At 41.1% G+C, this 24,039-nt stretch overlaps 1 protein-coding gene across 1 annotated transcript in view; it reads right to left on the reverse strand.

Moving 5' to 3' along the window:
• The window catches only part of LOC115651513 (cytosolic phospholipase A2 epsilon-like), a 50,565-nt gene extending 28,721 nt beyond the window's left edge, over positions 1-21,844 (reverse strand). Inside the window, 4 exon segments of the mRNA XM_030562594.1 lie at positions 3,546-3,682; positions 10,231-10,303; positions 20,986-21,072; positions 21,818-21,844. Of these exon segments, the coding sequence (XP_030418454.1) occupies positions 3,546-3,682; positions 10,231-10,303; positions 20,986-21,072; positions 21,818-21,844 (324 nt within the window).
• Positions 21,845-24,039: the final 2,195 nt, after the last annotated feature.

Raw genomic sequence — 24,039 nt, forward strand, 5'->3', positions numbered from 1 at the left:
TCTATTTTTACCTTGTGCGAGGAGAGGAAGAAAAGTGAAGGGATACGGAAATTTTGCAAATATCCACCTTTGAAGAAATCTATTCTAAATCTAAGTAATACAGTTTCTTCCCCAGTTCAATTTAAATGCTATAAGTTAGATATGTGAGTGAATGATACATTCTGTTTCCTCAGCATAAGTAATAAACCAGGCCTCTCCAATGAATTGTCACATATTAGCACTCTATGACAGCCAGGAACCTAATTGTCATGCCCTATGTAGGAAAGATATCATGAGAGAGACAATGGAAAAACTGAAGGAAACTAGAAAATTCGTTAGAAGCCAAATCCCAGCTGCTCCTACATTCCTTGTTGTACAGGGAGAAATGATCGGTGGATCTGCATGATGATGGGTATACTGGCCACATGCCCAACCTTCACTGCAAGGGCCTGTACAGGGCCCCATGACCCCACAAATCCTGCTCCTGTCCAGTATAAATATCCCAGTTTCATTGCATATGGGACTTTTCACTTTGTGGAAAAGGGGGAACGATTTGCCTCTAAGTTACAGGCCACATATATTGGGCTCCATTTTGCTCCTATTGACATCAATGCAAATGATGCTATTGACTTCAGTGTGATCAGGGGCAGGACCGCTATGGGTAGCCTGTAACTAAAGAGCAAAACCTGTCCTCTAACACAAAGCTCAGGGTCACAAACTTGGTCGAATGGATACAGCCTCACTGAGCAGGCAGGTGAACACTGCCTATGAATTGTGTAGCAGTGGTTACCGTAAGAATTCATTTATTGTCAAATTACATTGGGTGGTAGAGTGATTCAAAGCAAATGCCATGTAATCTATAATAAGAATATGTGGTTTATTTTCTACACAGCAGCATGCAAGTAACATAGTAATTACTATGGTAAAGTACCTACCATATGGAATTCTAATGCCGTATGTGGGGATTTTATATTATTACGCCTAATTGCACAGCAATACCAAGTAAATCTTTTGTTGTCGCATATAAGGAAATTATATTTACATGACATTTGTGTGCTGAAAAATAAATACTTTTAACTAAAAAAATACTCCAAATATCCTGCAGTTTACCCAGCACTTTAGCTTGATACCAAGCTGCTAACAAAGGCTTTAACCTAAACTATAACATTTTTGACTTGTAAATGTTTAGTATTTTTAACCTGATCTTTAACCTTAACTTTACATTTTCCAGGTTTTCATATATCTATTTCTTAATAACTCAATGCCCTGACAGTTAATTAATATAATATTTAACTAGTTAATGTTTATAAAACACTTTGAACATAAGAAGTGGCATATAACTTTTAAGTGTTATTGTTACTATTCTAACAATGTAGTTTTACTATCACTTACTTGAAGTGTCATTACTACCTTAGCTGTTTTTTAAAGATTTGGGTCTTAGAATCCCTTTGGTCATTTAATAAATATTTAAAAACACAAAATGCAAAAAAAATTGTAGATCATTATTTTCTTCTGACAGAGTAATTTTATTAAGATTATAGATATGGTATGAAGATGAGTACAATGAGATAACATATAGCATAGTATTTGGCAATTGTAAATTCATTGAATCACTGCAGTTCAGCTGACAGAATTTACCAATGCTGCTGGCTTCTCCAGCAAGAGTATTCTATGGATAAAAGAACAGCACACTCTATTGACAGCAAAATGTATATGGGAAATTAAATTCATTGTAGAAAATTAGGTTCCTTATGCGACACTAGCCACTGGTCTCTCTATCCCAATACAACCAGCTTTCCCACGATAACCCTTCTTCTGGCTTACATATTTGTCAGTTTAGTTGTAATGACACAATTCACCAATTCAGGCCTCCCGGCTCAGCTTCACAGCTGAATGGAGTGCATTGTGTTCTGAGACTGAATCACTCTGATGGCAGATAGAACAGCAAAGTAAAAATCCATGAGGAATCTCAATGCTTTAATGGTTCAAAATTTGTCAGGTATTGAGTAGATAAAACATTGCTGTATATAACATCCACTAAAGAATCAGTCAGTTCAGTAGTAGTTAGTAGAGCTGGTTGGGAATTCTTCATCAAAATCTGTTTGGGGGTTTGTTGGTTTGGTGTTTTTTTTGTTTTTGTTTTTTATGGAAAATGCAGTTTCCACAAAATCAAAACTTTTCTGGAAAAAGTTAGATTTAGCTGGAGTTTTGCATGTTCTTTTAGGAAAAATCTAAATGAAATGTTTAATTCAACATTAATCTGTATTTGCCTGAGGTGCTGCAATGCCTCATAGGATTTCTAGTTTGGGTGCCTTGCACCTCCATTCTCCTCTATGGACTGGACTTCCTGGTTAGGCTCCACCTCCCATGATGTTCTGAAGACTCACTCTGGTTGAACAAGTATGATACATACGGGGAGATGCAGTCCAGCTGGGGCTTTTGGCCCTTTTAGGAGAATGGGGGCATGAGACACCAAAATTACTACTCCCATAAGGCACTGCAGTAGCTCAGGGTGACACAGACTAATGTTGAGCCAAGCTGAAGCAACATGTTTTGTTTTCGTTCAACAAACTGAAGTGAAACATTTTGCTGTGGAAATGTGCAAATGTTTCATTTCAACATTTCCGAACTAAGTTTTTTTGGAACTTTCTATGCCACAAAGTATTGATTTCCCCCTTCCCTCCCCCAATTTGGAATGAAAAGAAATTTCGGCATATGAGAATTGCCTGTGGCTATCTGGCTGTTTTCTGGCTATCTGCCTAAAAAGAAATCAGTGAAACAAATTAGTCCTTCGCAGGCTGCAATGACACAATAATCCATCATTCAAAGCTGCTTTTATACATCAAATCAGAGAGAAGAGAAAAGAGCCCTGAGGGACATCACAGACAACAACTTACACCAACACTGGGAAAATACTAAGGAATCAGTTTATTTAAAGAGAATAGATTTCAGTTGATTGCCTGTTTCACCCTATAAAGATTTTTCTTCCATCCTGTTTAGAACCCTGAATGGCTATTATCTTCTGAACACTAGGGTCTCTGGAGGTTAGCTTCCATCAATTGACTATGAATAGGGTTTGAATAATTAGTACTTTAACCATGATGGGCAGGTAGCTGGAAAAGTTACATAAAATTCTGAATATTTACCAGCACTTATTCCTAGAATCACTGAATTTGTTATGATGATACATTGTTTCCCTCCATGTTACACAGAACATGTTGTCATTCAGTGCCTGTAGGGGGTTGTGTGGTAATGAAGTTTTGGAATAAGCCTGAATTTTGTGGCTCCTGTTTACTAGTGTAGTTTCCATTAACACAGAAAAATAACAATTTCTTTATTTAGAATGAATTTTAGCTATCTTAATTCACTCCAGACACTTAAAATATGAATTCTCCAAACCAATAGTTATCAAAAATGAGAAAGTGACCTCAAAAGAGTTTTATTGGGGGTATTTTAATCATCTAGTGTTTTAAACTGCAGGTTGTAGAAGACTTGAAAATCCTACTTCTGCCTAAGTGGTAACAGATCTCCAGGCTGCTGAAAGAGGGGAATTCTCAGTTTCTTACCTTGATCTGACTCTGGATCCTGAAGTAGAATGTTTCATTCCACACTGGGTTTCTGCAGTCTTTGACACTTTTGGTGCGGATCTTTTCACATGTAGCTGTTGGCAACGACAGGCTGACATAGCAATCAGAATGGCTTACTGTATAAAAAGAGGTACAGTATAACTGTTAATGTATCAAAACTCCCCATCTTAAGGGCCACTGAAGAAATTAGTGCACTGCACTAAAATTAAGTTATATTTATTTAAAGACAGAGATTAGGGTAATTTATATATAAAACACTTCTCAGGTTCTCAGTAGCGGGCCTGTGCCTTAATTCGATTCTCATGTGCATATGAATTATGACACAGTCTTTAATTTCATGATCACATACTATTTTCCTGCAGAACTCCTGCCACCACTATATTGTCTGAGTGCTTCACAAAACTGAATTAATTTATTCTAACATCACCTCTGTGTGATTAAGGGATGCTATTATCCCCATTTTACAGATGGGGAACTGAGGCACACAGAGATTGAAGTAAAAGTGTCCCAATTGGATGCCCAATTTGAAATGCCCAGGAGCTGGTTTTTCATAGTACTTAGAATTATATAGCACTTTATATGTCCAGAGCACAGCTTTCATTGACTTCAGTTGCAGCAAGGTAGAATGGCCCATTAACTCACAGGAAAATGATAAAAGACAAACACTGTATCACCTATGTATTCACACTTTTCACAAAGCGATCACTCCGACCTACCAGTCCTCATCCTTAAAGGAAACCTGCACAACACTTTCAAAAGACAAGCCTGGGAGCTTAAATTATTTATTCTACTAGACACTGATAATCATGGACTGAATTTAGACACTGGAATTATGGTTTATTACAATAATCTGTAACCCACTAGCCCCCTCTTTTTGTCCTACAACTGCAGAGGTTTCAACTGCCACTCTATCTTGAATGATCCCTTACAATATGTGCTAACTACTTATGCTAAACAATTTGTTCCACTTTGCATTTTGCAGTGATGCTGGGAGTAACTTTCCCAGACCTGAAGAAGAGCTGTATATGGCTCAAAACTGTGTCTCTCACCAACGGAAGTTCATCCAATAAAAGTTACTACCACACCCACCTTGTCTCCCTTATAATTAAGAAGTTTCTCCTAATTTCTAAGGGCATGTCTACACAGCTGCTCTGCTATAGTGCAGTCATGAAGACACTCTAAACCAACCGGAAAGACCTCTCTCTCGTCGGCTTAGTTAATCCACCTCCCCAAGAGGAGACAGCTATGTCAGCAGGAGAGCACAGTACACACAGATGGTTAGGCTGGTATAACTATGTCACTCAGGGTGTGTAGATTTTTCACTCCCCTGAGAGACGTAGTTATTCATAGATTCATAGACTCTAGGGCTGGAAGGGACCTTGAGAGGTCATCAAGTCCAGTCCCCTGCCCTCATGGCAGGACCAAATACTGTCTAGATCATCCCTGATAAACATTTATCTAACCTACTCTTAAATATCTCCAGAGATGGAGATTCCACAACCTCCCTAGGCAATTTATTCCAATGTTTAACCACCCTGACACTTAGGAACTTTTTCCTAATGTCCAACCTAAACCTCCCTTGCTGCAGTTTAAGCCCATTGCTTCTTGTTCCATCCTTAGAGGCTAAGGTGAACAAGTTTTCTCCCACCTCCTTATGACACCCTTTTAGATACCTGAAAACTGCTATCATGTCCCCTCTCAGTCTTCTCTTTTTTAAACTAAATTAACCCAATTCTTTCAGCCTTCCTTCATCGGTCATGTTCTCTAGACCTTAAATCATTCTTGTTGCTCTTCTCTGGACCCTCTCCAATTTCTCCACATCTTTCTTGAAATGCATTGCCCAGAACTGGACACAATACTCCAGTTGAGGCCTGACCAGTGCAGAGCAGAAGAATGACTTCTCGTGTCTTGCTTATAGGCCTGTAGTGTAGACCAGTACGGGAGCAAGTGACTATGAAACAAGCCTCTCTCCCTGATGGCTCCCACCCCTATGGGCTCCCCACATTAGTGTCAGGAACTCCCACGGACTACTCCCCCCAATGCACTGGGCACCCCCTGTCACCTTTGCCCTGTGAGTATCTGGGCCTAGAGACATGTCACCACCTGGAGATGAACTCCAGGGCACAAAGCCCCACCTACTTCACCTGCCAGACAGAGCCTTTCCTGCCCCATGGCCAATAAAAGGAAACAGGACCTGTTTCTGATGGGTCTGTGTCTCAGTGATTGGGATTGACTCTTTTCTGGCTTCCAGCCCCTGTGTCCCACCTCTGTGACAGGAAAGATGATGATTTGGGGAGGGGATTATGTACAATTACTATTGACTCTGGTGTCCTTTAGGTAATAGCAACCCATTTTTAACTGCGGGAAAGAACCTTTTCTGAGACAATGGAAAAAGCCTTGGGAAAAAAACACATTGGAAAAACTGCTGGGAGCCTACAATCCCCAGGAATTCACACTGAAGCCCCTTATATCAAGGGTAACTCTTCAAGTCAAAATATAGTAAACTGTTTTTATTTAAAAAGAAGTTTTCTTTTTGTAATGCGGATTAAGGATAATGGTTTTATAAACAATAAACTCTTACTTTTTTCTCTGTGTTGTTTTTTTCCTGTCCTCCTATCCCTCGGTATTAACCCAGAAAACTGTGACATTAATTTTTGCCCTGATTTTCACCCATTTTTTGAATTAAACATTGATAAATTCCCAGGAAATTTAAAAACAATAAAAACCAGAAATTAAGGGCCTTAAATATAGACAATAGGTTTGAGCTAACTAGAAAAACTGTGCATTTAAAATCAGAGAGGTAGCCGTGTTAGTCTGGATCTGTAAAAGCACGTGTATCTGACAAAGTTGGTATTCACCCACAAAAGCTCATGCTCCAAAACGTCTGTTAGTCTACAAGGTGCCAAGGGATTCTTTGCTGCTTGTGCATTTAAAAGTTTCACTTTGATACTATTTTGCAACCTCTTCCCATAACCTTATTATCTTATATCAGTTGATATGCATAAGAGTTTAAAAGAGCCCTTGATGAAACACTTCTGATTTAATGTGCCAGCATTGCCGTTTCATAATCCCAGAGAAAGTGCAGAATACTACAGTATGGAAACATAAAATTTGGTCTTTTGAGTGACTCCATGCTGCTTCCAGATCCATGCTGCAATCTTCTATGTGCAAAGCATGTCTTTTTAATCTGGGTAGTAATTCAGTTCTTGGTCAATATGACCAGTGTTTGACAAAACTCTTCTATAGAAAATGAGACACATTGCCCACAGTAGTTTTAGCAACATGCATATCATGTTAGGACTTACCTATCTTTGTAGAGATGCAGCTTGGTACTATGTTTTTCTTTGGTATCTTCAGACCGGTTATATTGGCCTTATTAAATTTGTTGACTATGTACTGGAGAGTCCTCTGAAATATACAATAATCTGCCCCACCACTGTGTTACTTGCACCCTGGCTGATGTATTTTTTTTCCTGAGTGTGGCCTGGCAGGCAATGCTGTCTTTATTCTTGTACTCTGTACTTATGTGTATGCTGGTAGTTTCTGTGCTATGCAATATACTGTAATATTTCAGTTGCTGAGGAAGTAGGGGAGCCAAACTGGGTCCCACGACCATGCCATCTTGCATCCATACTGTAATCAAAACACTGTAAACAGGATCATATCCCCTACATCCTTTTATCTACGCTAGCATAGTTGCACTGATTCAAAAAGAAGGTTCTAGTTACAGACCATCTATATTTTAAAATAGTTTCCCAGATATAGATAAGAGACAAATTTAGGCCTCATGTCCTGCATGCAAGAGGCAAGGTCTTTTCGCCTCCCTGTTTCATATCACATTCCATCACTCTCTGTTCCACAAGAATTTTTAAAAGATGCCATGTACATAGTAATATATAGCTGCCCCATTATGAGATTGCTAGATAAGCATTTGAAAATAAAGAGAATTCACCTTTGGGTCAGCAGCCATTGATATTCAATAATAATATTAACATTAGCTTTGGGGGTAATAGTTTTAGAAAGAACTTTGTTATTCATTTAATGTAAATGGATCAGAATCAAGATTAGAGGTAAAAACAGGAAAAAATAGAGTTGCCTTCTACTATCATCAAGAAAAACATATTGCAAGTACAGATGCAAAGAGCAGTGGTGATGTGGACAGTAATGCAAGCTAGGCTGCCTTACACTTACAGACTTCCTGAGCCTAAATTTTCAAAAGAGGCCATTGATTTGGGGTATCTCCATTTTTTAGTGTCCACCTTAGGCCTGATTTTCAGAGCTGCTGAAGCACCCCTTATCTCTGGAGCTGCAGGTACTCAGCACCTCTGAAAATCAGACCAAACATGTCTCAAGCTAGGCACCAAACTCGGTACCTATTTTGAAAATGTGAGTCTCTTGTAACTATTTCACCCACTTACCAATGCATAAGAAAGCATAGAGGGGATTTAAAGTGATTTACGTGAAATGTCAAGGAAATGGAGGAAGGTGTAAGGTGCCAGTTAAATTAGAGATGATCTGCTTGCACTCATGCTCTTGTATTAGTTTCTTTTTGCTGCATGCCTCTCTTCCAGCCCCACCTATGTGAGAGTTATACAATTTATACTCTGACTCAGTGGGCCAAATTCAAAAGTAATCTGGCAGAGCAGGAGTACAAGTTACATACAGGTAAGTGGGTGTGATGATGAGACAGTCTAAGTAAACAAAAACTACTTAATCTACGAGAGCCCCCACTGCTATAACATGCATATTGAGGGGCCTGAAAAAAGTACAAATTACACCAATTTTGATTCCCACTGGACTCCCTCAGATTTACCTCTGAATTCAAGCCTATGCCCATGTATAGCATCAGAGACATTGCAGATAGATATTGAAAGGTTTAGTTTGAAGAACCAGAGAGCTAAGCACACCCAAGAAGGATAAAGTATATGGGAGTGTTCAGATTCCGAGCACAAACCACATGTAGGCGTGAAGCCAAGACAGAAAACATGTGATTAAAAAGCACAGACCTTTGGAAGAAAGAGACTGCACAGGCATATCTTCAGCTCCGGCTCTGCTCAGCACAAAGTGGCCTGAAAGTTTCCCCAAAGGCTCTGGGCATAAAGCCAGAGTACGCAGAGTTACAGCACCTGCTCCCTCACCACTCTTTAGAAGAGGCACCTCAGGGACACACAAGCAGGTCAGGGGCATGGTCAGGATGAGAGGGTGAGGGTCAGAGTGCACAGTGCTCTGTTGAAACCTGAGCTGGTATAATTGTTCTTATGGGATCCCTGCAGCCAGCTTAATTTAGGCCATGTCTACATAGCTCAGTGGTTTGAACATTGGTCTGCTAAACCCACGGTTGTGAGTTGAATCCCTGAGGGGGCCATTTAGGAATCTGGGGGCACACAAAAAAAACAGCTGGGGATTGGTCCTGTCTCTCAGGGGTGTGAAAAGACACCCTGCTGAGCAGCATAAGTATCAGTGTGCACATGTCAGTGGGAGAGCTTCTCCTGCCAACATAGCCACTGCAGCTTGGTGGGGGTGGTTTAATTATGTCAACAGGAGAGGTCTCTCCCTTCAGCACAAAGTGGCCACACAGTAAGGTGTAAGGTCTCTAGCGTAGACATAACATTAGATACTTTTGGGCAGCCCCAGAATCAGGGGAGATAGCCAGGTGGCTTAGAACCACCTTCTCCTGTGCCTGGGGCAGCTGAGGATTTGGCCTTCTATTTCAGGCATGTATGGAGGAATAGTAGTAGCAAGTTATTGATCATGAGCTCGAGGTGGTCAGCTGCAATAAACTGTTGCCAAAACAAGCTTTGGACCTGATCCAATGCCCAAATGGAGTGAATGGAAAGGCTCCCATTGATTTTAATAGACATTGGACCAGGCCTTTTATGTTTTATATGGTTGTTTTATTTTGACCTAAGAGTCTAATGCATTTTTTTTAAATGTCAAAAATACAAGGAAAGAGCTGTCTCATTAGATCTCAAAGTAAATAAGCCCCAAATTAAATAAGCATCTTAGCAAACTTTATGAAGTGCATCTAAACTCATAGGCCAAGATGATTCTCTTAAGTGTATTGGAGAAAAATAGGTTGCCAGATGGGCATGAAAATACTGCTTTTTTAAAACTAAGCTTGTCCAAAAGGCATGGACTACTATCTCAATGCACTCCAGAAACTGCCCTGTCAATAGAAGACAGTACAGAAACATTTGTCCTTAAAACCAATCACAGCAATCTCAACCCAGGTGTAGCTCCATTTATTTCAATGATATAATAACAAAGATGCATTTGGCCCATCATGTTTTATTGATATGAGATGCTGGATTATTTCAGAAACACATGGTTTATGATATTGATATATATGTAAAAGAAAAACTAGTACCTTTTCATTCCTGGTAAACAATACACCTTGTGACACTTAATTTGTTTTGAACAATATATTGTCTTTCTTGCTACACATGGAAGGTCATTTGACTAGTTATACTTGCACAATAACATAAATACTAGTTCTCAGGTCATGCTCTGATAACCAAATATACTGCAATACTGTAGATGTTTATGTATACCCTAGTAATATCAATTACTTCCTTTTTTTGACTTATGGTGTTTGCAGTGTTCAGTTGTGCACTGATTACTTTCAGAAGTAGGAACAATTTCTAGGAAGAGTAGAGACACTCACTTGTATCTGCCCGACGGAGATTTCTCATTCGTATTATTCTTACAGCGAGCAAGTAACAAGGAGATAATTCCATCTGTAGAAGAATGATATATGAAAGAAAGGTATCACGCTTTTAAATGTAACCTAACAAATGAAGAACCTAATCAAGTATTGTATGACAATTAACATATTTTTGCTGAACATTTTATCAATCATTTTCTACACTGATATACAGAGATTCATAAGATCAGGGATCATCATCACGAATCATGATTTTATTCCTTTATTTATTTATTGTTAACGAAAGTGCAACTGTGTTTTTCCAAAAAATTCAGGGCATACTTGTGAGTTTAGGTTTTTTCACTGAGTTTTTTAGGGGAAAGAAGGAAAAATTGCAGGGTTGGTGGGTTTTTTTAGTTTTTTGTTTGTTTGTTTGTTTGTTTTTAACAAATAGTACATTTTAATTCTATGGAACCAGTTGCCAACAGTTGCAGTACACGGAGTTGGTCTTCTCAAATACAGGAGTCAGGAAAGTGGCAGGTATTCTCAGCAAAGTTCTTTTTAGTGTGTTGGAGCCTTCTAGAGGGCAAAACTTACTCCATAGTCCCCAGGTTGATTCTATCGTCAGATTAGGTACTTTGATACCTCCTTTGTGCTACCCACCATGGTGCATTTATTGCTTTGAAGTAATTTGTTGTAAGTGCATTGTAGACTTGAGCTAAACTCAATGGTGAGTGTACAGAAGTTTGTGAGAATCTTTCCTTCAGTTCTGAGTCACATGGGTTTGTGCTGCTTGAGATTCTGTGTGAATTTTATGTTCAAACAAACCAGAATATCAAAATGAAACTCAAATAAAACCAGCAAGTTTAACTCTGTTTAACATAACAATTATGCCAACACAGAGGTATAAGTTTTAGCTCAAGCAGAACTAGCTCTCAACAAGCTACCACACTATAAATAGATGTGTTAAATGCAATGGCTCAAGCTGAGGGATGGGGTAGCTGCCCAAGTACAATCCCTCTGAAATCCTAGGTATGTACTTGGAATGGCTAGCCCATCCCACTGCTTGCGCTGCCATAAGAACATAAGAATGGCCCTACTGGGTCAGACCAAGGGTCCACCTAGCCCAGTATCCTGTCTTCCGACAGTGGCCAATGCCAGGTGTCCCAGAGGGAATGAACAGAACAGGTAATCATCAAGTGATCCATCCTCTGTTGCTCATTCCCAGCTTCTGGCAAACAGAGGCTAGGGACACCCTTTCTGCCCATCCTGGCTAATAGCCATTGATGGACCTATCCTCTATAAACTTATCTAGTTCTTTTTTGAACCCTGTTATGGTCTTGGCCTTCACAACATCCTTTGTCAAAGAGTTCCACAGTTTAACTGTGTATTGTGTGAAGAAATACTTCCTGTCATTTGTCTTAAACCTGCTGCCTATTAATTTCATTTGGTGACTCCTAGTTCTTGTGTTATGAGAAGGAGTAAATGACACTTCCCTATCTACTTTCTCTATACCAGTCATGATTATATAGACCTCAATCATATCTCTCCTTAGCAATCTCTTTTCCAAGATGTAAAGTCCCAGTCTTATTAGTCTGTCCTCATATGGAAGCTGTTCCATACCCCTAATAATTTTTGTTGCCCTTTTCTGAACCTTTTGCAATTCCAATATATATTTTTTGAGATGGGGCGACCACATCTGCACACAGTATTCAAGATGTGGGCGTACCATGGATTTATACAGAGGCAACATCATATTTTCTGTTCTATTATCTATTCCTTTCTTGGTTACACTTCTATTTTTAGCATGCTATCTATATCAGAGCTAACATGGATAAGTCTACACAGGCTGGAAATAACCTCTCCAACTCCGGTGTAGACATACTCTGAGAATCTGGGCTGTAGGCTCCACCAGTTGCACTACAGCAGGAAACCCAGTACTCCATGCACTCTGTTTTCAGGCTTTAGTCATTTAAAGACAAGAAACAATAAGAAAATAAGAAGGAAGGTAACAATATTGCTCATAATATGGCCTTCGGTGCACTGAAACCCTCACCATAAAAAGCTCTTCTAGCTTAATAGGGTGTTTGTAGCATCCCTATGTGATTTGAAGTCTCCTCCCAACGCACTATTACTAATAGGTAAATCCCAAACTCCTAAAAAGCTAATTGAGAGGGTTTTTTTGTTGGGAACTATTCCTGGTCTTCAAAACCTCAACGTTTCCCTTTGTCTCCTATCCTTCTTTCTATTAGGAGAAGGCAATTTGTAGTCACCATATACCCTAAATGCCTAATTCCACCAAATACCAAGACCCAGAAATTCAGCTGAGGAGTATTTCTGGAAGACTTTATGGCTAGAGGAGTTAGGTTCATCAATCCTATTGAAATCAGTGGGTTTATGGTGCCCAGCTCCCTTAAGCTCCTTTGAAAATCCCAGCCATAGGGTATGGCTACACTTACAGTTGTACAGCGCTGGGAGTTACAGCTGTCTTCGTACAGCTATGTAGGGAAAGCGCTGCAGTGCGGCCACACTGACAGCTACCAGTGCTGCAGTGTGGCCACATTTGCAGCATTTGCAGCGCTGTTGGGAGTGGTGCATTGTGGGCAGCTATCCCAGCTTTCAAGTGGCTGCAACGTGCTTTTCAAAAGAGGGGGGTGGGTGGAGTGTGCCAGGGAGCGTGGGGGAGACAGAGAGAGTGGATTTTTGGAGCTGACACTGTTCTCAGCTCCCTGCCTTGCAAGTTCTAAGGACTGGAAAATACACAGCACCTACCTTCAATCATTTTAAAAGTTTTGACCCCTTCCCCCACCCCTCTCTTATTCACTAAATGCAAATTATGCACTCCTAAATAGCCTTCAGACCACATAAGCAGCTGCTCAACACGGACTCCCCTCTCTCCTCAAGCAAATAGCAGTGAACTTTCCAAAGCAATTCCCCTGCCTCCGCTCATTGCTCGCTGGAGCAAAGAGCAGCTGTGTTTGTTTTTTAGATAAGTAGCTCCGGGGAGCTCGGGGAGCTCGGAGTTCAGACCTTCTTCCGGTTTGTTGTGGACAGGAATTCTGGGATACCTCCTAATACCCTGGAGGCCAATAACAGTGCTTTTAGTGGCCACACTTGATGAGCAGCGCTGCATCACCAGCGCTGCAATCGTTACACCCCAAGCAGACCAGGTGTACAGCCAGCGCTGCAGCCAGGGAGTTGCAGCGCTGGATATGCCTTGCAGGTGTGGACAGTTACTAAGTTGCAGTGCTGTAAACCCACCACCAGCTCTGCAACTCTCCAGTGTAGTCAAGCCCATAGTCTTTTATCAAGCCAGTCTCTAATACATTGCTGCTACTGACAATACTATATGATGACAGGATAATATGATTTTCTTTTTTCTAAAATAAGATGTTTCCTGATGGTGTATTTGCATATGCTGCGTATAGTCAAGTCATCCTGGAAAAATGCTACTGTGACAAAGCCCATAAACAATTCAGTATTTCCTGTGACCAAGACACTTGGTGACAAGGCCCACTCACAGATGCTGCTGTTTCCTCATACTCCTAGGAACCCTTCCTCCAACAGTGAGCATATACATTCAAATCCTAGACGAGCATTTCTTAAACTGAATTCTGCTACTTTGCCTATGTAAACTCAAAGAAAAGCAATTTCAGGTCCATTCTAATCTGCATAACACATCATTAACACTACAATTATATCATGCTTCACTTATTGGTAACAAATAGAAGAGCTTTTTTATATATATATAGGCTTTAATGATGGAGTCAAAATTTGGAGGGTCCCAAACAGAATTCTAAAGTGGAATGAACAAGGGAGTGATGTACAATACTTTAATTACCTTGCCATCAAACTTAAGTTGCACTTGAGATAAAACAGAAACATTTATTCTTTGAGTGATTTGCTACTAATTGTCAAGCCATCTTCATTTGAATGCCTGCAAAATAGCATGCACAAGCACATAACCCTGCACAATGTAGATGCAAGAAACATTGCATGTACCAAAGCCAATCTGACAGCTAAGTACATATATTCACATATTAGAATTTGCATGCAAACACCATGCAATCTAACTGGGTACACGTCCATTTGAAAATGTAGGCTATTAAATGCACTATGCACAAAATCTAATGAAAACTATATTAAATCTATTATTTTTAGCAAAAAGAATAGGACAGTCCCCCAAATGAAAACAAAAACGCTCTTCCATGTGCAAAATAACTGAGAGAAAAGAAGAGATTTGCACAATGTGCTAAATGTCAACAGACTAGAGTTTCGTTGTACAAATGGGGAAGGAAACTCCTTAGTAAAGGACCCTCCATTATGAAAGTTCTGCCACAAGTCTTCAACTGTTTAAATCTAGGGACTGTTAGCCTGAATGCCACTGCTAACCTTAATTTTTATTGTAGCATATGGGGAAAGGAATGGTCTGGACCAAATAATATACTTCTTCATTAAAGATCAAAGTCAGCACCTTGAGTTGTGCCCAGAAGCAAATAGGAACCCTGTGCTGGTCCTGGAATATGATATAATATGCTTCCATACAACTAATTCTGTGTAACAGGCAAGCAGCTGCATTCGGTTGTAAGCCCTCATATACTTCAGCGATGAGCACCAGATAAAAACTTATAGTTGAGAGAAAGGAAAAGAGAAGACAGAAGATTAAACAGGCAAATAATATAGGTGTTCTTCAAGTGTAGCACCACATACAACACACTGCACTGTCCCAATGTAGAAGTCACAAAGACCAATTACTGTGACAAGGTCTGGCTCTGCAAGAAGAAACTCCAGACATGTCATCAGAGAACAGAGGACTATTTCCACCAAACTGGATGCAAACTAGATAAGAGTCTTTTAAAAACAGAGGGTTCACTGGATTTTAAAATAAAAGCTTTACAAATTCCTTGTTGAGTGAAGAAGTATATTGAATGCAATCCTTCCTCACCCTTCATTAGTGCCTGATCATGTAAGGATCTAAGGGCACTATATGCCTTGGCATCATGCTATTTCCTTTACCAGTCAATTATCTGAGTGACATGATACACAGAGCTAACATATACAAACCACCTAAATTCAGATTATGAGCTTACAGCATTTACACAAAAAGCTTAGTATGGTGACAAAGCATCATGTTTAAAGCTTGTCTACATGAGAAAGTGGCATCAGTTTAAGTTAAGGCTTAATTTAAACTGGTGCAAAAGCCTATGTGGACGTTGTTATATCTGCTTAGGTAGAACCAATGCACACTTCTCATGCAGGCATGGCATGTGTATAAGAGGCTATGTCTGCACTATGATGTAGGTGTGAGATTCTGAACTCACCTACATGTACTCGAGCAAGATCTCTTCTCAATTAGAGCACTAAAAATATTAGTTTGGCTGAAGTAGCATAGGCATCAGTGGCACAAGCTAGCTGCCCCAAGTACAAACCCACCTAAACCCTGTGGTACATATTTGGAGCCATTAGCCCATGCCACTGCCTGTGCTATGTGGCTACGCTACTACTTTTAGCACAACTGCTCAGATAAGAGCTAGCACAAATATGTCTACATGAATTGGGAATCACATCCCTAGTGCATAGTGTAGACATACCCAGAGAAACTAATTCACAAAACTAATCATAAAACTATGTTTTATAGTGCACACTTATAATACTCCAGATGCAAAGAAGGGAAGATGATAGAAGGGATTGCTAGGAGGACAGAGTTAGGATATTTTGGATACCTTAACTGCAAATGTCCATGTGACCCAGCAATCTCTTGGTGCCAACTGGCAGAGGACCTGGGGTGCATAAGTGTTACAAAGACCCCCTGGTTCTGGTATGTGTGTATGGATAATATGTAATGAGTTATGTATATGTACTGAAAATTATGTTCTTAAGGTCTGTGACTTGGGGCTGGCCACCAAACAGTGAGAACAGGTTTATTTCAGCCAGAAGATGTTTATCTATCAGTTTGCCTACATGTGAATTGAGTATTGTATACTCACAATGAATGCCTAAGTACAGACCGAGCCAAATGCTAATCAAGTGATTGCAAAGTCCTCAGCAGAGATCCTAGATAGGAAAACACAAGCAGTGGGTGGTTATCCTGTTTGCAAGCAAGACAATGGCTTTTTGGACTATCACTGTAGAGACAGAGGGTATGTCTACACTACGGGATTATTCCAATTTTACATAAACCGGTTTTGTAAAACAGATTGTATAAAGTTGAGTGCATGCGGCCACACAAAGCACAATAATTTGGTGGTGTGCGTTCATGTACCGAGCCTAGCATCGATTTCCGGAGCGTTGCACTGTGGGTAGCTATCCCGTAGCTATCTCAAAGTTCCCGCAGTCTCCCCCGCCCATTGGAATTCTGGGTTGAGATCCCAATGCAAAAACAGTGTCACGGGTGATTCTGGGTAAATGTCGTCACTCAATCCTTCCTCCGTGAAAGCAATGGCAGAGTATCATTTCGTGCCCTTTTTCCCTGGATTGCCCTGGCAGACACCATAGCATGGCAACCATGAAGCCTTTTTTGCCTTTTGTCACTGTCACCGTATGTGTACTGGATGCTGCTGACAGATGCGGTACTGCAGTGCTACACAGCAGCATTCATTTGCCTTTGCAAGGTAGCAGAGACAGTTACCAGCCCTATTGCACCATCTGCTGCTTTGGAAATTGGCAATGATGGTTACCAGTCCTATTGTACCGTCTGCTGCTGTCATGGGTGCCCCTGGCTGGCCTCACTGAGGTCAGCCAGGGGCGCATGGACAAAAATGGGAATGACTCCCCAGGTCATTCCCTTCTTTACGTTTTGTCTAAAAATAGAGTCAGTCCTGCCTAGAATATGGGGCAAATATACTAGAGAACCAAAGAACACACCCGCTGTGGGTGAGAGCCCCAGATATCCCTCAGAAATGATGAGCTGCACGCCCTTCTAGGGGGTGCCCCTGCAACAACCCCACCTGTTGCTCCCCCATTTGTGTGATGAAGTAATAATGCAGGAATAAGAAACAATGACTTTTTAGTGAGATAAAATGAGATAAAATGAGGAGGAGGCAGCCTCCAGCTGCTATGATAGTCCAGGCAGGACATTAAAGGGTGGGAGGGAGAGGAGCGCAGCCTCCCGCTGCTATGATAGTCCAGAATCTCCATTAGACATGAAAGGGTGGGGGAAGAGGAGCTCAGCCTCCAGCTGCTATGATGAAGACAGTTACCAGCCGTATTGTACCTTCTGCCAGGACTGATTCTCCAGGAGACAAAGTTTAAAGAAGGGAATGACTGGGAGTCATTCCCATTTATGTCCATGCGCCCCTGGCCGACCTCACCGAGGCCAGCCAGGAGCACTCATAGGATAATTATGAGGATGGCTATCAGTCATATTGCACCGTCTGCCATCGCGGAGAGGAGGGGATGCTGCTGTTTAGCGCGGCAGCACCAGTCTACCAACAGCATCCAGCATACGGTGACATTGAAAAGAGGCGAGAAACAATTTTTTCTCTTTCCTTTGACGGCGGGGGGTAAATTGATGACATATACCCTGAAACACTTTGATCCTTCAGGCACTGGGAGCTCAGCCAAGAATGCAAATGCTTTTCGGAGACTGCAGGAACTGTGGGATAGCTCAAGTCCTCAGTCTCCCCTCCCTCCCTCCATGAGCGTCCATTTGATTCTTTGGCTTTCTGTTACACTTGTCACGCAGCACTGTGTTGAGTCCCTGCTGTGGCCTCTGTCTATCATAGCCTGGAGATTTTTTCAAATGCTTTGGCATTTCTTCTTCTGGAACGGAGCTCTAATAGAACAGATTTGTCTCCCCATACAGCGATCAGATCCAGTATCTCCCGTACGGTCCATGCTGGAGCTCTTCTTGGATTTGGGACTGCATGGCCACCTATGCTGATCAGTGCTCCACGCTGGGCAAACAGGAAACGAAATTCAAAAGTTCATGGGGCTTTTCCCCTTTTTCCCTGTCTACCTGGCCAGTGCATGCAAGTCCAGATTGCTGTCCATAGCGGTCACAATGGTGCACTGTGGGATAGCTGCCAGAGGCCAATACCATCGAATTGTGGCCACACTAACCCTAATTCGAAATGGCAATACCGATTTGAGCACTATCTCCTCATTAGGGAGGAGTACAGATATCAATATTATGAGCCCTTTATATCGAAATAAAGGGCTTTGTTGTGTGGACGGGTGCAGAGTTAATTCGGTTTAACGCTGCTAAATTCGGTATAAACCTGTACTGTAGACCAGGCCAGAGAGATAAACTCTGTATCTTTCCACTGTGGAGTCAAGAAGACAGCAAGCAAGTCTCATGAATGGAAGGTCACAGCCTGACTATAATACACTGGACAGATTCTGAGTGAGCTTTGGATCTGTATGACATGACAATGTCTTGTTAGTTAAGTTCAGGTTCAACTATGCGACTCATGATTTTATTTTATATGTAACCCTTTATTTCTAATATTTTATTTGCTATCATTTGACTATTTGTCCTTGTTAAATAAACATATTTGCTTTGTTTATGAACAAATCTAGGTGTCGTGTTATGCAGAGCTGTGTTCTTCAGCGTACTGGTAAGCTGCAGTGTACTATTCCTTCGGGAACAGAGGATCTGGGAATTCTGTGAGTGTCCAATGGATCTGGGGCTGGGCACTCCAGGGAGACACTCTGAGCACCAGAGTATGCCTATTGTTAATCTGTTAAGAGCAAGCAGGGCCTGCGGACGCTTGGAAGGCCGTGCTTGTGCTGCCAGAGGCTCTGGGTAACCATCACAGTCCATGCTTTCAAATTTTGGGGTATCATCAGTTTAATTCTAAATGATTTTAATCTAGTTTAGATCTGCTATGGAGAAGGTTTAGTTTGACCTTCTCCATTGCAGTCTATAGAATTTCACTTCAGGGTTCCCAATCATGCCCAGTAACATGATGTTGAACTTATAGCATATCTTTTAGAAAGACATTCAATCTTGATTTAAAGATATCAAATGATGGCAAATCCACCACATCCTTTGGTAGTTTGTTCCAGTGGTTAATTACCCTTATATTTATCCTTTGCATTGCACTTGCAAATACTCTGGTAAAAATTTGTGCTTTAAGCAAACTTTCATTGTTGTAATTGATTGATGTCATTTTGAACAAACCATCTGGTTATTACAGCTGGTCAAACTATTTGCAGTGAATTCAGTACCCTTTTTTGATTCAGGAGTTATATGCAAACAAATCCAGATGTGTGTGCATGTTCATTTATTAGCATACATATAGGCTAAAATTGTTCAGTGAAATTATCAATTTGCTCTGAGTATTCATTAGTTGTATTGCATGATTGGTTATCAAAATCAAATGGCATTATTTCTGCTCCACAGTTGGATGTCTCCAACTTTTTAAATAGTAGCATGATGAAATTCCAGCATAACTTTTCAGATAATCATTTGTGAAACTTCCAGAATTCATAAATATTTTCATTAATATCAGCTGACCATCCACATAATGAACAACTTGTGGTTCACAAGAAACTAAACTGATATTTCCAGTAACAAATCAGGGTTTTGTTATTCAAATAGCTCTCTAGTACAATAGCTGTATTGCAATATTTAACAGCACAGATTTTCTCAGACTTTTTAATGGCATAGAACGTGGAAACAAATGTCTCTAGATTTCTAGGGTCCTCAGTTATGTTCTATTTTGGATACCATTGATGAATCTAAATTAGATCTTCATTTAAATCCCCCCTTATTCAGTTTTGAGCTGACTACAGCTGACTAGCACACAGATAGAGAGCAAACAGTGTAATAGAGGGTATGTCAACACTTTCAGCCGGGGGTGTGATTCCCTGCTTGAGGAGACATACCAGTGCTAGCTCTGACCAAGCTCGTGTGCTGAAAACAGAGTGTAGCTGCAGCGGAATGGGCTAGCTGCCCCAAGTACATATCTGTCCAAGACATGTTCTCAGGCCAGCTAGTCCGTCCTGCCACTTGTGCTGCAAAAACTACACGCTATTTTTAGCACACTAGCTCAATCAGAGATAATATGGGTATGTCTCCTCAGCCTGGGAATCGCATCCCAACAGAACTCTCACCAGTGCCACTGACATGTAATAAGTACAAAAATGGATCCACCACTGACTTCCTAGGAATCCCAGAAGCAATACTGATGTATCCAAAATTCCTTCCTTCCTCTGAAGCCCTTTGTTAGGCTGGTTTTCCTTCCAGAAGAGCTGAGGGTGAGCAAATATCCTGGAAATCAGGGTTTAAGCACACAAAAGACCTTTAACCACCATGTCATGAAAGTAATACATGTGGTCAGAGGTGACTCTATTGAAGCTGATGAGGTGGTGTCTACTTACACCACTGCTGAATGTGACTGAGTCAGTAACAAGAAATATTTTAGAGACGAAATTCCATCTTTTATAAGTAATGAAGGTAACGAGAGAAGGGACATTTTCCAAGAATCAAATCTAGGGTGACCAGATGTCCCGATTTTATAGGGACAGTCCTGATTTTGGGGTCTTTTTCTTATATAGGCTCCTATTACCCCCAACCGCTGTCCCGATTTTTCATATTTGCTGTCTGGTCACCCTAATCAAATCAAATGCAAAGAGAAATACAGAGAGCAATTCTGAAATTCCCAAAATTAAATAAGATGGTTCAAATGCTAAACCGAAGGGAGTTTCACCCATGAAACTCGAACTGCTGCTATCATTAGTTGTCAATTTAAACTGATGCTCCATTATGTCCCAACCTTTCCTCCCTCCAGCTATACGAGCTTGGTTTTGAAATCCTCTAATTTACAGTACCTTAAATTCAGTATTCCCCTGCGCTGCACAGTGAATCCCATGCTCAGTTTTGACATTTCCCAAAGGATGTGTTTTAATGTTTCGATCCTGAAAAGAGAAGTGGGGAAATAAAAACATTGCTGAGCTTTATCATGAGTTCATAGTTGCAGTAACCCAGGCAGAACCCTCAAATTAGAATGGCTGTTCATTCTAACCTACTATGTTTCAATACTCACACTCGTGTCCCTACTACCAGGTCATTTTGCACTCAAATGCTTTAACTGGCATAACTGGGGTGCAAGATGGGTACAAAACCCCATGTAAGTGCCACCCTTTTCTATGAAACAATGGAGGAAGATTCCTCTCAGCTGTGGGACATCAAAGCAGCAGCAAACCTGCTTCCTATAGACTAACTCTGTAATAAAGTTTTGCTTCTCTATCTCAAATCTCAGTTCTGTGCTTCCTACTTCCTCTGCTTATGTTTAAAATAAAAATAAAAACTATGAAAAATGCAAAACAAAACAACACAGATGATCTGAATTCTTAATCTCTCTCTCTCTTCTTTCATTTCTCTTCCTTTTATTTCCCCATCACCTGCTACCATGTCTCATTCAGATATGAAGGATGAAATCTTAGCTGCATTGAAGTCAACGTAAATTTTGCCATTGATTTCAGTGACGCCAGGATTTCACTCTTCAGGCTAAGACATATTGTCATGCTTCCTGTCAGAAAAGAATCATGCACAGCAGCTGGCACATAAATACTATAATAAAGCAGGACTCCTATTACCTGCTTTGTGCTGTACACATCTGAATTGAAACCTTAAACAAATTTGGTGTTAGGGCTTTCTTACCTGAGGTGAACTGGCACATGATGCCATTCTGGTCTCTGTTGCAAGCAAGTCATATGTTACTACTGGCACATGAGCTGGCAGTGGCTCCTGAAACATGTTTGCAGACTTTACACTGGCAGGTGTCAGTGAGAAGTTGTTTTATAAACGGACTTACTTAGAGCTCCACCCAGCTCATTTCTGCAAGGAAAGATGGCCCCTCCCAGCCTTCTCCCACTACTATAGAGTGTGATTGAATGCACTGGATGACTGTAAACTGGGGAGATTTATTTTGCAGCTGTATTGGGCAGTAGAGCCGGTAGGAAATTTTCCAATGGAATTTTTTAAATTGTAAAATGCTGATTCATCAAAATTGAAATGTTCTAGAGAAACATCTTGTTTTCAGTAAATTTTGGACAGAAATCATGCAGGTTTTGAAGGGAAATCTACCTGGTTCCTGCAATCTAAGCTGTCTCCTCTGCAGCCAACTTGGTGGGCTGCCAATGGAACTGGGACCTTCCGGGGATACATCTCCTTCAGCAAGTGGCAGCCTGCAGCAGCAAATCCCAGAGTCTGGGTTGAAAGATTCAGGCTTGGGCTCGGGCTCTTAAAAATAGAGATGCAAATGTATCAGCTCGGGCTGGAGCTCAGGTTCGGAAGCCTAGGGAGGGGCTGGGCTTCCGAGCCCCAGCTCCAGCCCAAGCCTGAGCCCAAGTACGCACCTATGCAACTATTTTTAGCATCATAGTGCAAGCCCTGCAAGCCCAAGTCTATGGACCAAGGCACTGAGACTCATTGCTGCAAGCTGCCACTTGCTGTGTAGACATACCCTTGAGGTCCCGTTCCTTGGACTTGCAGGCGCCTGGCTTCTCAGCATCCCACGAGGTGGGCATCTGGAGCCCCTGGCAGGTTGAGAGCCTGGGAAAGAGCAATTCAAAAGGATTTTTTTTTTGCTTTTTTTCCAAACCCAATTTCAGAACCCCTCATTCCATAGCAAATATTTAAAATTTTGAGTTTTCATTCTGATGTGGAAAGAAAATTTCTCCAACATTTTCGAATTTCCACAAAATGGGAATTCCAGGCTCCAAGCAGCTCTAGTGGGCAAGGGAGACCAGACCAAAAGGGTCCCCCATTCCTTGTAAAGCACTTTTAATCTAACAAGATCCTAAAAACCTTCTCTCTGTGTCTATACAACAAAATGCAGCTTTCTTTGTTGTGGAGAGAGTTAAAGTACACCACCGCCCCAGTACTCTCAGTAGAAGAGGGGAAATTTAGGCTGATATATTTGGTCAAATCCCCACTAGACCAAAAGGGCAGGGAAATGAATAACATCTAAGCAGACAGAAGCTCACTTTTTAATGTCTCCACAGAAAGGCAATGTGGTAGGAGCAGGTTTTACAAAGCAGGAATTATTATTATTATTTTTGCAGGAGGCCTGTCAGGTAAAGTACATTAAATTAAAAAATTAAGCTATATGCAGTTTCAGGTTTATTTTACAGAGTTCTTCTTCAACCAAAAGAACACAAACAAAAAGATCCACCACAATCTCTGGGCACATGCAACTTAAATTTAAAAAAAAAAAAAGCCACCTTCACAGCCAGAACTCTCTATTAACCCAATACAGTTCTTCTGCTTCTAGAGCTTCTTGCCCTGGCATCTAGGCAGGCATGCATATCTACATACATAGCTCTCGCTCTCCAGTATAAAAGTAGCCAAGCCATCCCCCTGTTTAAGCTTCAGAGTGCTCTAGGTTCAGCTGCACATTATTGCCTCAGCTCATGGACACTCCCGGCAGCACCTGCAAGAACTCCTGATGGAACTGAACTCAAAAACAAATTTGACTTTGTGGGGCTTCCCTACAGGAGCACTACAAAGAAAGAGTACCCTGACTGTGGAGCACCTTCCAGGGGGAAACAAAAGACCTGTACTCTTATTATAGACAGCTGTCCAGGTATCCCCATGTTGGTCAGTCCAGTAGAATGTCACTGCACATAGCAACATAAACAATGAAACTCTGATGAGCTGGCTAGCCTGTCCACTGTGTTAAAATCAGTGGGAGCTAGGTATCTAGGAGCTTTTGAAAATCCCAGTAGGTGCCTATCTGCATCTTTAGGTGCCTAAATACCTTTAAAAACCTGGCCCTACAGCCCTGGCCCTGACATAAGTAAACAGGTTGAGTGTCACATCCATCACAGCTAAGATCACACAAAAACCCTGGTTGCAGTCCTAGTACAGGAGCAATTAAA

This window comes from Gopherus evgoodei, chromosome 4 (assembly GCF_007399415.2).
Source record: "Gopherus evgoodei ecotype Sinaloan lineage chromosome 4, rGopEvg1_v1.p, whole genome shotgun sequence".
In the NCBI taxonomy this organism is placed as follows: Eukaryota; Metazoa; Chordata; order Testudines; family Testudinidae; genus Gopherus; species Gopherus evgoodei.